The sequence below is a fragment of the Neovison vison genome, chromosome 5 (assembly GCF_020171115.1).
Source record: "Neovison vison isolate M4711 chromosome 5, ASM_NN_V1, whole genome shotgun sequence".
In the NCBI taxonomy this organism is placed as follows: Eukaryota; Metazoa; Chordata; class Mammalia; order Carnivora; family Mustelidae; genus Neogale; species Neogale vison.
The window spans coordinates 89,114,371-89,131,671 of NC_058095.1; the positions used below are offsets into that span (position 1 = coordinate 89,114,371).

The window sequence follows — 17,301 nt, forward strand, 5'->3', positions numbered from 1 at the left end:
AGGGAAGGCACAGTCATAAAACATGAATGATATATTTGACAATTTTCATTGTGATTCTAGCGTCACAGAGCCTGTCATTTGCCTAAGTGACTCAGGCTAAAGAGATATCCTAGTCACACTAAACACAGACACTGAGTATTTTGATGTCTGTAATTTTAAGCGTCACAGTCATGGGAAGAAGATTCAATGTTTTGTTAAATAGTAGAACAGTAATTTCATAAAGTGTCTAAAGCTGATTAGATTTCCATTCAGACATTCCAAGCACAGTGTGCTGCTCATTACTTGCGCTGAGGATACAATATTTAAAATGTAATATGACACTCATCTAGGTAAAAGACCAGATAGAAAACATTGGCCCGTGATCGCTCTTCTACCATTTATTACTGCCCTTTGAAGTTTAAGGAAAAGACTACCAAGCAATCAGCATCAAGCCCTGACAATTATACACAGTTATCTACCTTCCTTGGAAAGCAGAGGAGCTCAAAATATTCAACCCCAATATTTCATTTATCTATCCAACTAATTCTTGCTGAACACTGACTGTGTGCCAAGCCCTGTGTACATGCTGGAGACTCACATTCATCCCATGAATGAACCAGTCAGCTTGAGACCATGCCACTCCCTGACCTTGTCACCCACCTCACATAACCTGGCAAAGGCAAACTTACTTATTCTTTGACTTCCTTACCACCTATGACTTCCAAACACTAAAATATAAAACATATCCATTTGATTGAAAAAGAACGGTACAATCTTTTAAGTTTCAGGGGCCAATTTTCCTTCCCTTCTTTTTCCTTTCTTTTTTATTTTTTTAAGATTTTATTTTTCAGAGACAGAGGGCATGCAGTGGGGTGGTGGTGGGGGAGGTTGGAGAGGGAGAGGGCGCAAGCAGGCTCAATGCTGAGCATGGAGCCCGATGAGGGGCTCGATCTCAGGGTCCTGAGATCATGACCTGAGCCAAAACCAAGAATCAGAAGCTAAACCCACGGAGCCACCCAGGCTTCCCCAGAGGCCAATTTTAATTGCCCAGACATCTTCCCAGTGTGGGAGCAGCAAACAGCCTGCCAGGAACATGAGGAAGAGGAGGGTTACATAAAAGAGTTAGTCCCTTCACTGCATCAACAGATGCCGACTGATCACCCACGAGGGCTACTGCAGCATGTTCCTGAACTTGGCATGAAGCTGGGTTCGAGTCCTAATTTCTCAACAAATGACTTTGGGAGAAAAAAAAAAAAAAGATGGACCCAATGATGTCAAGAAAATCCCCTAGTCTATTTGGGTGCCTGGGTGGCTCAGTCAGTAAGCGTCTGCCTTCGGCTCTTCCTTTGTCCACACTTCATACTCTCTCTCTTGCACAAATAAATAAAAACTTAAGAAAGAAAGAAAGAAAGAAAGAAAGAAAGAAAGAAAGAAAGAAAGAGAAAGGAAAGGAAGGGAAAGGGAAAGGGAAATGGAAAGGGAAAGGGAAAGGGAAAGAAAATCCCCCAGTCTAAATTTGTTCTGGCCGTGCTCCTACAAAACTGAAATGCAGAGTTCATGGAGGCAAATGACAAAAGAACCCGAGCCAAGAAAGGAAGATAAGAATTGGCCCAGGAGCCACAGAATCCCTGAAGCTACAACAAGCAAATTCACAATGATCCTCCAGGGACGCTCAACAGTCCAGGGTGCACGAGATCTCTCAGGACAGTAACTACCATGAAATACCATGAGTAATTTAAGAAAATAACAGAAAAATATTCAGTGAGAAGGAAAATATTCCCAGTTTACTGTAGAGTGAAAAATTTCATCATTTGAACAGAATTTTCATGGAGAAAATTTGACAGAGATTTTGACTGGGGGGAGATTTTTACTTGAAATTTTTATGGGAGAAGTTTATGTATGTGTATTTAAAACCTACCACGGAATACTACATATACAACACACATATATGAAGAAAGAGATTCAAGGGTTATATACCAGAATTTAGTCATTAGCCCAACATTACAGATGATTATTATTAACTATTCTGGCTTATTTTCTATGATAAACATGTATTTCTTTTGGATGGGGAAAGTTATAAAAAGGGGTAACAAAATTGAAGTAATCAGGATTCAGAAATGAAAGAAATATTTTGAATATTTTAAAAGCTATAGTTTATGAATGTTCAGTATAAGACAGGTTTATACTTCCTAGGGAAAGAAAAAAACAATTTAAGATTATTTGTTGGGGTGCCTGGGTGGCTCAGTGGATTAAGCCTCTGCCTTCAGTTCGGGTCATGATCTCAGGGTCCTGGAATCGAGCCCCACCTCAGGTTCTCTGCTCAGCAGGGAGCCTGCTTCCCCCCTTCTCTCTGCCTGCCTCTCTGCCTACTTGTGATCTCTCTGTCAAATAAATAAATAAAATCTCTTTTAAAAGAAAGTATTTGTTAAGATGTTATTTATTAGAGAGAGATCAAGCAAGTGAGAGAGCGAGAAAGAGCAAGAACAAGCAGCGGGAGAGGGAGAAGCAGACTCCCCACTGAGCAGGGAGCCCGACATGGAGCTTGATCCCACGTCCCTGGGATCACGACCTGAGCCGAGGGCAGATGCTTAACTGACCAAGCCACCCACGTGCCCCATTTTAACTAAGTTTTTAAAATTGCATCCGGCTATGAAAACACTGATAAGTCTGTGTTTTCACATATTTAAGTTGGCCTGTAGAGTATATATCAGGTATGTATCAGGTATGTTACCTTTTCGATATTTTCATAACATTCTTCCAAACTCTGCATTCTGTCTTGGATAACTGTACTTGCTTTTTTATACTGTATCAACCACTGCTGATACTCTTCCTCAGATAAATCTGCATAAGCAACACAGAGAGTTCTCAGCCCTGTAACAAAGAATAGAATGTAAACCAGCGATCGGGGAGGAGTACAGAATTCGAAAACAAAATCCAAGTGTTGTAGAGGTCATGGGAACAGAAAGTCCTTCCCACGGCCTTATCTGATCTTTCCCCGGCTACCTTGCTGATCTTATTCCCCACCTTCCTCCTCGCTTACGGGCTTGTCCCTGCTGATCCTCTTACTTCCGACACTTGAGCTTGTTCTGCTCTTGACCTGGAATACTTTTCCTTGGTATTCTCCTTCTCTTCCTTCAGTTTCTGCCTAACCCCATCATGCTCTGTTCCCCTTCTCCTGTGTAATTTTTCTCCATAGCGCTTATCACCTCCTGTCATTATCTATCATTGGCTAATTCCTACAGGGTGTGAGTGGTCTATGTTTTGTTCACTTCTGTTCTGGAAGCTTAGAGCAGTGCATGGCACTCAATAAATACTCAATGGCCATTTATTGAAGGAAAGAAAGAAGGAATGAGGCTTTAGTTCTTCCAATTTCAAAGTAAGCCAAATAACCATTAAAAGAGCAGAAAATTAATTTAAGTTCCATTTTGCAAAGAAAATATTTTAGAAATTATATTGTACCCTAATATTTTAGGCTAACTGCTGCAAAACCTTCAAATAGTTGAGGGTCCCCTAGAAATTAATGCCCTACAGATAAACTATAGAAAATGTTGTTCTGTTTTGAGCTCCATTACAATACAGTTCCTTTACGTTTCTACCTGTTGTAACCTGCCTACAGCTCACATGTATTTGAAGACAGCAGCAAAGGGCCCCAAGTGCAACCTTGCAAAATATCCACACTTCCAGACAAGATGCACATATCTGTAGGAAGCAGGATCTTATCAGCTAGAGGGACAAAGTGGGATACTGCTTCCAGGTATTATTAGCCTAACTTTTAAATGACATTACACTTCACTTTTTCAAAACTTCTATAAACCTTTTAGTGAATGTTGTTCTTACTCAAAACTCACTCGTGGAATTTTATTTATTGAGATGGGTGACAAGTCAAAATCACAAGGATAAGAAGAGAATGGCAGGCAGGAAAACATCAACTATGTCAGGTTTCTGAATTATATGCACGAAATAATTAACTTTGAAATATACAACACATACTGGAAAAACCTCTCTTTTTCCATCATGGGCCAAGTTCTTGCTACCACAAATAGAAACAGATAATAGATGGCTTTGAAGACAAGGCTTTTGGATAATGGAAGAACTGCACAGTAAAAACATACTTTTCAATGTTTGCTGGTGGACAGAGGAAGAAAGGAAAAATAATATCTCAACAGGGTATGTTTGAAGAACTTTTAAGCAAACAGAGGAATGAGCTCCCCCTGCCCACTTATGGGCCGAGTATCAGTGACATGCATTTGGGTTACAATTTTAATATTTAAGAATAGCATTCCAAAAGGAAACAAGATTCTAAATAATTTTCACTTACCGTCTTTGGCAAAATATTCCAGATGGGTTAATGTTTCCTTCATAAAGTGAGAATCTTCTGAAAGTCTCTCATAAATCACTGTATCCTATCCAGGAAAAAAAAAAAAGCTCTTGTGACCAGCATCTTACATAAATAAGCCTGTCAATCCAAATTCTAAATACTGCATTATAATTTTATTGCTATATCTAAGAGATGTGAAAGAACTCAGCAGCCTCAGGGAAGGCACAATTCCAAAAAGGATACATTACATACAGAGGAACAGAGCTAAGATTTCTCACTGAGACAATGCAAGTGATAAGCCAGTGAAGCATAAGCTTTAAAAACTCAAAGAAAAACATTGTCAACCTAGAATCCTATATTCAGCAAAAATTTATTTCGAAATGAACATGAAATAAAAATATTTTCGGACAGTCTGAAAAAACTCATCGCCAAGAGATCCATGCTATAACATATGGTAAAGGGAATCAGACAGAAGGTTACAGGAAATTGAAATATGAGTCTGAAGAGCACTGAAAATGATAATGACCCTAGTCTGTGTGTGTGCGTGTGTATAGATACACATATATCTGCATACAGATATCATATATACAACATTTTTCTTGTTTTACATTGTAGTAAAAAAGGATAATTGCTTAAGCAAACTTAATGACAATGTAGTGTGAAGTTTATAACATTCGTAAAGTTAAAATGTCTGATAAGAGCACAAAGATTTGGAGGAGAGAGATGGAAGTTCAGAATTATTGTTCTTATACTACACGTGAAATAGTATAATATCACTTGAGCATAAAATGTAATAAATTGAAGATGCCTACTATAAGACCTAAAACACCACCAAATTTTTTTAAAGGAAAGAAATTAGAATTAAAAAATACTTAAGTAATTATTGGAATAAAGGAAAAAAGAAGTGGGACAAATAGAAAATAAATTGCAGGATGATGTATTTAAATGTACCTGTATCAGTAAGCACATGTGTAAATGGTCTAAACAGCCAGTTAAAAGGCAGAGATTTCCAGGATGGAACAAAACACATGAACCAATTAAATGCTCCCTAGAAGAATCACAATTTACACATAAAGACACAAATGGGTTAAAGAGGATGAAAAAGACACACCCTATCCAACACTAATGAAAAGTAGCCTGGAATGGCAAAATTATAACCATACAACAGAGATTTTAGAGTAAGGGAAATTGCCGGGGATAAGGAAAATCATTTTGGAATGACAGAAGGGTAGATTCATCAAGAGGCATTAATAGTTCTGAACACTTATGAGTCAAATAACATAGTTTCAAAATGAAGCTAAAACTAATAAAAGGAAATGAAATGATGTAAAAACTAACAGAACTTCAAGATGAAAATCACAAATCCACAATGACAGTTGGGGATTTCAATATTCCCCTTTCTATAATTGATAGAACAAGTAAACGAAGAATCATTAAGGATATAGAAGGTTTGAACAACACTCTCCATCAACTTGACTTAACAAATAGTTAGAAACCACCTCACGCCAAAAATAGCAGAATACTCGGGCTTTTTAGATGCATGCAAGCATTTAACATTAGTTAAGTCACAATGTGAGCCATAAAACAAGTCCCAATAAAATTAAAATATTCAAGTAATATAAAGTATGTTCTCTAATAAATTAGAATTATGTTATAAATCAATTAAAAGAATATTTTGCCCCCAAATTTCTAAATATTTGAAAACTAACCCACTTCAAAATAACCCATGAGTTAAAGAAGAAATCAAAAAGAAGCTTGGAATATTAGAATATTTTGAAATGAATATGAAGATGAAAATGCAGCACATCAAAATTTGTGACATGCTGCTAAAGCAATAACTGGGAAGATATGTATAGCACTAAACATTTGTATTAAAAAGAAAGATCCCAAATCAAGTTCTGCCTTAAGAAGCTAGAAAAAGAGAAGCAAATCAAACTGGAAGTAGGCAAAGAATGGGAATAATAAAGTGTAGAAATTAATAAAACAGAAAACAGAGAAACAGTCAATAAAAATCAAATCTGAAAGCAATTTCTTAAGGAAAATCAATAAAACCAATAACTGAAAAAAAAATAAATAAAACCAATAACTGTCTAGCTAGCCTACCCTCAGTCTAGATGGATTTCTGGTAAATTCTAGCAAACGTTAAAAGAACAAATAATATCAATTCCATATGCTCTTTTTCAGAAAACTGAAAAGGAACGAGCCTTTCCCATTAATTTTATAAGGTCAACATTAAAAATCAAACAAAGGAGCAAATAATCCTAAAATTTGTATGGAATCAGAAGAGACCCCGAATCGCTAAGGAAATGTTGAAAAACAAAAATATAGCTGGCGGCATCACCTTACCTGATTTCAAGCTTTATTACAAAGCAGTGATCACCAAGACAGCATGGTACTGGCATAAAAACAGACACATAGACCAGTGGAACAGAGTAGAGAGCCCTGATATGGACCCTCAACTCTATGGTCAATTAATCTTTGACAAAACAGGAAAAAATATACAGTGGAAAAAAGACAGTCTCTTCAATAAATGGTGCTGGGAAAACTGGACAGCTATATGTAGAAGAATGAAACTCAACCATTCTCTTACACCGTACACAAAGATCAACTCAAAATGGATAAAAGACCTCAACGTGAGACAGGAATCCATCAGAATCTTAGAGGAGAACATAGGCAGTAATCTCTTTGATATCAGCCACAGCAACTTCTTTCAAGATACGTCTCCAAAGGCAAAGGAAACAAAAGTGAAAATAAACTTCTGGGACTTCATCAAAATCAAAAGCTTCTGCACAGCAAAGGAAACAGTCAAAAAAACAAAGAGGCAACCCATGGAATGGGAGAAGATATTTGCAAATGACAGTACAGACAAAAGGTTGATATCCAGGATCTATAATGAACTCCTCAAACTCAACCCACACGAAACAGACAAACACATCAAAAAATGGGCAGAAGATATGAACAGACACTTCTCCAATCAAGACATACAAATGGCTATCAGACACATGAAAAAATGCTCATCATCATTAGCCCTCAGGGAGATTCAAATTAAAACCACATTGAGATATCACCTTACACCAGTTAGAATAGCCAAAATTAACAAAACAGGAAACAACATGTGTTGGAGAGGATGTGGAGAAAGGGGAACCCTCTTCCACTGTTGGTGGGAATGCAAGTTGGTGCAGCCTCTTTGGAGAACAGTGTGGAGATTCCTCAAGAAATTAAAAATAGAGCTTCCCTATGACCCTGCAATTGCACTCCTGGGTATTTACCCCAAAGATACAGATGTCGTGAAAAGAAGGGCCATCTGGACCCCAATGTTTATAGCAGCAATGGCCACAGTCGCCAAACTATGGAAAGAACCAAGATGCCCTTCAACGGATGAATGGATAAGGAAGATGTGGTCCATATACACTATGGAGTATTATGCCTCCATCAGAAAGGATGAATACCCAACTTTTGTAGCAACATGGACGGGACTGGAAGAGGTTATGCTGAGTGAAATAAGTAAAGCAGAGAGAGTCAATTATCATATGGTTTCACTTATTTGTGGAGCATAACAAATAGCATGGAGGACAAGGGGCATTAGAGAGGAGTAGGGAATTTGGGTAAATTGGAAGGGGAGGTGAACCATGAGAGACTATGGACTCTGAAAAACAATCTGAGGGGCTTGAAGTGGTGGGGGTGGGGTGGGAGGTTGGGGTACCAGGTGGTGGGTATTATAGAGGGCACAGCTTGCATGGAGCACTGGGTGTGGTGAAAAAATAATGAATACTGTTTTTCTGAAAATAAATAAATTGGAAAAAATGGGAAAAAAAAAGAAAAATAATCAAACAAAGACATTTTAAGAAAAGAAATTAAAGATTACTATCGGTTTTGAAAGTAGATCCAAAAATTCTAAATAAAACTTTAGGAAAGTGAATTCAACTATACAAAAAAAGGATAATGTTTCATGAGCAAATAAGACCTATCTCAGGAACACAAGAAAGTTTAAACATTAAAAAATCAATTCAATATAATTTACCATACTAACAAGCACAAAAGAAAAAAATCATAATAGTATCTCAATCAAGGGGAGAAAACTATCTGACAAAATTTAACATCTATTACTGATTTTCTAAAATCTCAGCAAATTAGGATTGGGAGTAAGTTTCCTTAATAGGATAAAAAAAATCTACAAAAAAAAAGTATAAAATTCACATGGAAATGCAGATTCCAGAATATTCAAAACAATTTTGAAAAAGAACACAGTTGGAGAATTAATGATATCCAATTTTAAGACTTATTATAAAGTGATATAATCAAGACACCATGGTATTGATGTAAAGATAACCAACAGAATGAGAGAAAACAGAAAGTCCAGAAATAGGCCCACATATATATGAACAGTTCATTTTTGACAAAAGTGCAATTCAGTGCAGAACAAATAAACAGCTTAATAAATGGTGCTGGAAAAACTGAACTCCTACTCATGTCTCATACCATCTCCCAAAATCACTCAAGATGGATCCCAGAAATAAATGTAAAGCCTAAAACTATAAAAGGAGGAGAAAACAGGAGGAAATCTTTGTGACCTTGAATTAGACAAAGATTTGTTAGCTAGGACACTAAAAGCATGACCCATAAAGGAACAAACTGTTAAATTAGACTTCATCAAAATTATAAATTTCTGTTCTTCAGAGACACTGTTGGAAGAATGAAAAATAGCCACAGATATTTGTAGATCATGTATCTGATAAGGGACTTCTATCCAAAAGTTAACGAAGAAATGTCAAAACTCAATACAAAGAAACACAGTTATAAAAACAGGGCCAAATATTTAAACAGATATTTCACCAAAGTAAATAAGTGAATGGTGTGCAGAAAATAGTTACCATTAACAGGTCAGAGAATGCTATTCTTAGAAAGACCCACTTACAAGGTTGGCTCTTGGCTGGTCTAAGAGACTTGGCTGGGTTTCAATTCTCTGAACTAATATAAACTTTCCCTGTGTGACACCCATGGGAAGCCTACACATGAGCTCCTCCAGGCTCTGCTTGTGTCTTTTTCCCTTATAATGTAGTTGTGTATCCTTGCTACATTACTATAATACACCTTAGCCATGCATATAATCATGAATCCTTTCAGAGATCCATTAAAAACCTATGGGTAGTCTTGGGAACACCCAACACATGGCAAATAAGCACAGGAAAAGATGCTTGCTGTCATCAGTCATGGTATGGAAATGTAAATTAAAATCGCAATGAGATACACACCTACAAGAATGGCTAAAATTAAAGAGACTAACCATGCCAAGTGTTGGTGACAATTGCTGGGAGGAATGTGATCATAGTTTAGTGGTTTCTTAAAAAGTAAAAATACACCTAACATTGACCTAGTCATTTTATTGCTCAATAGTTACTGAAAGGAAATGAAACTATATGTCCATACAAGAACATGTATAAAAATGTTTATAGGAGCACTGTTTGTAGTAGATGAAACTGTAAACAACATGTCCATTAGCAGGTGATCAATGAGCAAATCGATACATCCTTTCAACACGGTATCACTCAACAAAATGAAGAAATGAACTATTAATGTGAGCTACAACGTGAATGAATTTTAAAATATTATGAGGAAAAGAAGCCAGACAAAAAACCATATATCCTACTGACTTTATATAAAATTTAGAAAATGCAAATGAGTCTACAGTGACAAAAAGCAGATTGGTATCAAAACTTACCAAAATGTACCTTTAAAATATGTGAAATTTATTTTATGTCACTTTTACCCAAATAAAGCCATTTTTCTTTTAAGTGCCTATGGCTGTGAATAAATATGCAAGTGCTTAAGAAAAGCTTTTACAGAAGTAAAACAATTTCCCAAGATTCACCAAACCCAAGCACTTTGGTCTGGTACCTGGGACCAGAATTCCTGCTATGAACACTTGGCCTCAACAGTCTAATCATGAGTTCTCCACGGAATGACTGAGAGACAACAAAATTTTCACTAACATTAAAGTTTAATAAACACTCTGGTGTGCACCACCATAAGTTTCAATGGGCTTGACTGTTGGGGAAGCTTTGGAGTGACTCTGTATCAGTCTTGGATAATTCCGTCAACCACCAGGGGCAAGAGCAGACACACAGTGACAACATTTTGAAATATTGTGAAACTTCACAAAAGGCTTCTACAAGTTGTTGAAATGGAGGGGAGGAGTTAATATGAGTAGTGAATACTGGTACTTACAGCCCCTTTGCAGTAGAGACGGAGATTTCCTGTAGGAGTTCGGACAATGACAGACATCCTTTTTCTATTACTAAAACAGTATGAAATGTATTATTAGCTTCTGTGTTTCTCAGTACATGGTGCCAACACACACACACAGAATCAAAGTTACAAGAATTCTCAAAGTCCTCAGCTGACCATCAGTGAAAAGGCCAATGTGTTTCTGGTCAGTCTCCTTTTCCATTTTCTTTACTTACCTTCTAAAACTGAGATTCTTTTTAAAAAGAAAATTTTATTGATTTTTTTGACAGAGAGAGAGAGAGTGAGCACAAGCAGGGGGAGTAGCAGGCTCCCCACAGAGCAGGGAGTCCAACGCAGGGCTCCATCCCAGGACCAAGATCTGAGCTGAAGGCAGACACTTAACCTCTTAACCAACTGAGCCACTCGGCACCCTTTAAACAGAGATTCTAATACAAGTGTTCCCCCTCTACTACGACTATTTCTCACTTTCCTTTTCTTCCATTGAAATTTATTGGCATAGATATATAATATACGTTACTTATGTATTATATACAGTATATATTATATACTGATATAATGTTTTAGATTAATATTTCTGTATTTATGTTACATAATACATATATAGCATACACTTATCATGTATTACACACAGAAGACATAAATTATATATACATGTAGCACATATATAATGTAATCTCCTAAGAACTGATAAGGAAAGAGGAAAGCAGCCCTGGTCATATATTTTTCAGTCCTCACCACATCTCTGTGAATTAGACCTTCCTGTCTGCATTCTGCTGCACAGAGATGTTAAACTGCTGGTTTGTTATTTTTATGTATAGTTATTTTTATGCATAGTTCTGTCTCAACGTCGTCTAGATTTTTTGTTGTTGTTGTTTTGCTCTTGTTTTTTATTATGGTAGACAGAACTTAAACTCATTGCTTTTATTCCTGAGTTAGCAGCCCAAAGAGCCTTCAAGATCTCCCCTCTCCACCTTATCCCACACATTGCCAAAGTTAACTGGCCAAAATAGGTTTTGGGGTTTTTTTCTTCTTCCTCATCTTGTTCTTCCCCTATCGTAACCCTTGGATGGCTCTCCGTGGCCTATACCCACTTTTTAAGAGACCCAAAACAACTGTCACCTTCTCGGATAGTCATCATATCCCACAACCCTCTATTTTGTACAGTCCAAAGAGGATCAGTGAGTAGTCCTGCACCTGAGCACTTGAGCTGGAAAGTACTTGTCAAAAGGGATGGGGACTAGCAATTGCTTTAACTACTTCACTGTTAGAACACTACAAAGCCAACTGAGTCATTTAAGTGTCATGTAGCTGGAGCTCCTATTCTAAGAACAGGAAATGAGTGCTCCAGTAGTGGGGAAAGCTAAAATGAACATGAAAATACATTTTCTCATTTAAAAAAAATTTTTTTTCAACAAGATGGGATTGGGAGAGAGACAAACCATAAGACATTCTTAATCTCACAAAACAAACTGAGGGCAGCTGAGGGTTGGAGGCTAGGGATAGGGTGGCTGGGTGACGGACATTTGGGAAGGTGTGTGCTGTGGTGAGTGCTGTGAAGAGTGTAAGCCTGATGATTTACAGACCTGTACCCCTGGGGCAAATAATACATTATATGTTAATTAAAATAATTTTTAAAAAATTTTTTAGAAAAGCTTTCCTAGAAAGAGGAGAAGTTGACAACAACTTTACTGAGGGTCAAAGCTTCTTTTATTTATTTAATTTTTTAAGATGTCATTGGCCAACAAGGCTTTAAAAAAATATGATTTAAAAAATCATCTGGCTTTGGGGCCCCTGGGTGGCTCAGTGGGTTAAGCCTCCACCTTCGGCTCAGGTCATGATCTCAGGATCCTGGGATGGAGGCCCGCATCAGGCTCTCTGCTCAGCAGGGAGCCTGCTTCCCCATCTCTCTCTGCCTGCCTCTCTCCCTACTTATGATTTCTCTCTCTCTATCTCTATCTCTGTTAAATAAATAAATAAATCTTTAAAAAATCATCTGGCTTTGAAAAGAATGAATTATTCCTTTTCTAATTTTCTAGCATTTCCTTTTCTAATTTTTCAGATTCCACCTTAGAAATGCTCAGGTGGTGTAAGAGATGAGGCTATGCAAGCCTTCAAAACAGGGCAATGAAAATAAAATCATCAACAATATCCCCACGCTAGGTTTTGTAGACCAGGCACAGAGGCTGGACCAGGAGGCCCTCTGAAGTCTACAGGGAGAGAAGGATTTGGACACACTGTTTCCTTTGCGGGGGAGGTAGTGGGGGAGGAATTAATTCACTATCTCTTTTTAAAGAAATAATTTTGGGTTTATTTGGAAAAATAATGTCCAATATTCATCGATTCATCAAATATGTATTGAGCACTTACTTCCACAGAAGTTGACTCCTGCCCTCCTGGAACTGAAAGTCCAGTTGGCAACACAGTCACTAAGTAGTAACCCAGACATAAACCTCAAGTCTGACTCTGACAAGGGCTGGGAAGGAGAGGTATAGGACCTCCTCTCAGCTACAAAAAAGGATTTGGCCTAATGATGGCCGAAGAAGTGAGCACCAGGCTCAGATTAAAGAGTGGATGGAAGTAACTAGAATTTTGTGATTCTATATTAAAGTTTTGATTTGCATTACCAGATCTCAACTGAGGAGTCACAGAAGGAGCTCTGAGGGTTACATGAACAGAATGAAAAGGTATCTTACCTAGAAAACTCCAGGATATTGAGAATTTCAAAGGTGAAGTTTTCTCCCATCTATAGGAAGATAAGACAACAACTTCTTACCCGAGGTGGGGAATAAATAGTACTCATCCTGCAAAAGAGCTCCTTCTTCCAATCAGAAACAAGTTTTACCTCCCCTAAAACTAACATCTTTTTCAGAATACAAATTTCCTTCCAAACCTGATGAAATGATGGTGCCCTCTTCTGGCAAGAATATTGTTTGCAAACGGAGAACTCCGCAAAAATGCTTCTTACAAGTGCAGATTTAAGACTAAAACATCCCTTCTCAATAAAAAGTCAGCACTACTAGAAACATTTTATGTAGACTCTCATGTTGCAAGGCTATATGGGGTAAGCAAGACAATCAACAGAAATGGAAAAACAAGTCTTTTCATAAAATTGCACAGATCAAAAAAATCCTTAATCCTTAGATAATCTGAAGAGGTCAACAGGGAAAGAGAAGGCATGCTATAAAATTCTGTATCAATAAACCTGCATTATTTTCCAAATTTTTCCAGTTACAGCCTCTTGACTTCCTGTAGCCATGATCAATTCACCAATAAAACAACTCAGAACTTCAAATAATTTGAGAGTTGTCCATGTGACACGTACTACAGATATAAAGATGAATCAGTCAGTCCATTCTGCTAGGACTGAATGTCCAGTAGACATTCCTAACCACTGCATTATCACTAGAAAAAAAATTAGTGTGTTGGGCACCAAGTTCACATTGCTTCAATTCTTCCCCATCATATCAAAGGCTTGCGGTGAATGGTCACCAAGACAAAACAAGAAAAATACATGCGGAATATATATTACATATAAGGAATAAATCAACATAACAAGAGAACTCACCAAAAAAAATAGTTTGAAAAATTCCAATTTTTCATTAAAGAATAGTATATTTCTTGAAGATCTGATGATGCTAACTTCTTTATATAGCTCACTTTTATTGAGTACCCTCTCTGCTCCAAGCACTAATTCCGAATACTTTACACATATTAACTCATTTAATCCTTGCAAAAAAAAAACCCTATGACATGCATGATGAGAAGACTGGGGCAAACACAGGAGTTGAGGAACATGCCTGAGAACCTGGCTGGGAAAGTGTGGGACCACGTGGGAATCCCAGGCACTGTGATTCCAGAGCTCCTGCACTCAACTACTCTACTTGTGTCTCTCTGGAAGGGGCGTGGAAGGCATGACCAAGTACATAAGACGCTACTCACGACTTCTATGGTGACAGAGGTTGGCGTTCTCGCAGTAAAAACAAAGCCAAGGTTCTTCACTCCTTTCACTAAAGCTGCTTCATCTGTCAATAAGAAGTCTGTATTAACGGAGATTGAGCAAATACATTAATACCAAATTTAATGTAAAAGATTTCTGTTCTCCAGCACTAAAATACCACTGTTTTTTTAACTTGGCTTTTTTTGATCCAAATGGTACCAGAAAGCATTCATAAAAGAGGAAATTTGGTTAAACAGGCCTCTTTCAGTGTGGCTAAGATACATTTCTTTCTTAGTACTCATTTGGTTTTTCTTCTACAAGCCATTCATGGAATCTCCACGACATGTTGCAGCGTCTTAACCTGCCCCCTTCCGCATTCCTGGGTATAAGTAAATGTTCTATTGAACCCCAGCTCAGAGAGCCCTCCCCACCAGCCTCCTTATGGCAGTCTTCAACGGGAAGGAGCAACACAGGAGCCACCTGGCAATCAGCAGCAGCATGGCGCACCTACCTGGGGAGGAAGCCTGGTAGATTATGTTATTTCCGTCTCTCTCAGGAACAACAGTGTGGCACACACACAACAGGGTAAGAAATTCCTTTATATAATCTTTCGTGGGCTATAAAAAAAGGCACAGAGCTAGTGAGTCTCTTCCAGCACCAGTGACATAAGAGTTACATACAGTCCGTGATTCCTATCAGCTGTGGTTTCACCTTAGATACACAGAGTCAGACACTGACTACAAACCAGATCACACACTCAAACGTCTTTGGAGAGCGGACCCCAAAGCAGAGAGAGACCTCGGTGAAGAAGAGGACCTGGCTCTCTTGGAGCTTCTATTCTCTCTGGGGAAATGGGTTTTCTCAAAGCTGGAGGAAACAAATGGGGGTTGTCACAGAGAGAAGAGGGGCCTATTTTACAGAGGTGATCAAGAGGAAAGAGAATACATCAAGGAGATATTTAATTTAAGACCTGAATGGAAAGGTTAGTTAGCTGTGGTCACTGACATGTGACTGTGGTACATACTATGCAAAAGGAAGAGCACTTTCAAAGGCCCTCGAGTCAGAAAACATCGTTTGTGAACTTCAAGACAAGTGTCACTCCAGCATCTTGAGCAAGGTGAACAAGGACGCAGAATGAGGTTGGAAAGAAAGTCACAGTTATGAATTAGGATTTTATCTTGGGGGAGGAGGGGTGCCAATCCCCTGAAGGTTTTTGAGCAAAGGAAGGGCATGTACAGCTTTATGTTTTAAAAGATTGCTTTTTTTTTCCCAATTTATTTATTTCAGAAAAACAGTATTCATTATTTTTTCACCACACCCAGTGCTCCATGCAAGCCGTGCCCTCTATAATACCCACCACCTGGTATCCCAACCTCCCACCCCCCCGCCACTTCAAACCCCTCAGACTGTTTTTCAGAGTCCATAGTCTCTCATGGTTCACCTCCCCTTCCAATTTACCCAAATTCCCTACTCCTCTCTAACACCCCTTGTCCTCCATGCTATTGGTTATGCTCCACAAATAAGTGAAACCATATGATAATTGACTCTCTCTGCTTGACTTATTTCACTCAGCATAATCTCTTCCAGTCCCGTCCATGTTGCTACAAAAGTTGGATATTCATCACATAGCCCAGTGGAACAGAGTAGAGAGCCCTGATATGGACCCTCAACTCTATGGTCAATTAATCTTTGACAAAACAGGAAAAAATATACAGTGGAAAAAAGACAGTCTCTTCAATAAATGGTGCTGGGAAAACTGGACAGCTATATGTAGAAGAATGAAACTCGACCATTCTCTTACACCGTACACAAAGATCAACTCAAAATGGATAAAAGACCTCAACGTGAGACAGGAATCCATCAGAATCTTAGAGGAGAACATAGGCAGTAATCTCTTTGATATCAGCCACAGCAACTTCTTTCAAGATACGTCTCCAAAGGCAAAGGAAACAAAAGCGAAAATAAACTTTTGGGACTTCATCAAAATCAAAAGCTTCTGCACAGCAAACGAAACAGTCAAAAAAACAAAGAGGCAACCCACGGAATGGGAGAAGATATTTGCAAATGACAGTACAGACAAAAGGTTGATATCCAGGATCTATAATGAACTCCTCAAACTCAACCCACACGAAACAGACAAACACATCAAAAAATGGGCAGAAGATATGAACAGACACTTCTCCAATCAAGACATACAAATGGCTATCAGACACATGAAAAAATGCTCATCATCATTAGCCCTCAGGGAGATTCAAATTAAAACCACATTGAGATATCACCTTACACCAGTTAGAATGTCCAAAATTAGCAAGACAGGAAACAACATGTGTTGGAGAGGATGTGGAGAAAGGGGAACCCTCTTCCACTGTTGGTGGGAATGCAGGTTGGTGCAGCCTCTTTGGAGAACAGTGTGGAGATTCCTCAAGAAATTAAAAATAGAGCTTCCCTATGACCCTGCAATTGTACTCCTGTGTATTTACCCCAAAGATACAGATGTCGTGAAAAGAAGGGCCATCTGGACCCCAATGTTTATAGCATCAATGGCCACAGTCGCCAAACTATGGAAAGAACCAAGGTGCCCTTCAACGGATGAATGGATAAGGAAGATGAGGTCCATATACACTATGGAGTATTATGCCTCCATGAGAAAGGATGAATATCCAACTTTTGTAAAAGATTGCTTTTATTTTTGAAGACCAAGATTTCAGATCAAGTAGGTCAGTATCTTATAACTGGTAAGTGAAGGTATTGGTAACATACAATAGACTCAAATAGCTTAGAAACACTTTGAGATTTTCTTACACAGATTGCCACACAATAA

General features: G+C 38.1%; 1 protein-coding gene across 1 annotated transcript in view; it reads right to left on the reverse strand.

Moving 5' to 3' along the window:
- Nucleotides 1-17,301, reverse strand: part of LOC122907411 (phospholipid-transporting ATPase IB-like) — a 341,403-nt gene that overhangs the window by 206,792 nt on the left and 117,310 nt on the right. Inside the window, exons 17-22 of the mRNA XM_044250287.1 lie at nt 14,992-15,097; nt 14,483-14,565; nt 13,237-13,286; nt 10,523-10,592; nt 4,298-4,382; nt 2,711-2,850 (exon numbers count right to left, since the gene is read on the reverse strand). Of these exons, the coding sequence (XP_044106222.1) occupies nt 2,711-2,850; nt 4,298-4,382; nt 10,523-10,592; nt 13,237-13,286; nt 14,483-14,565; nt 14,992-15,097 (534 nt within the window). The remainder of the gene's footprint in view (nt 1-2,710; nt 2,851-4,297; nt 4,383-10,522; nt 10,593-13,236; nt 13,287-14,482; nt 14,566-14,991; nt 15,098-17,301) is intronic.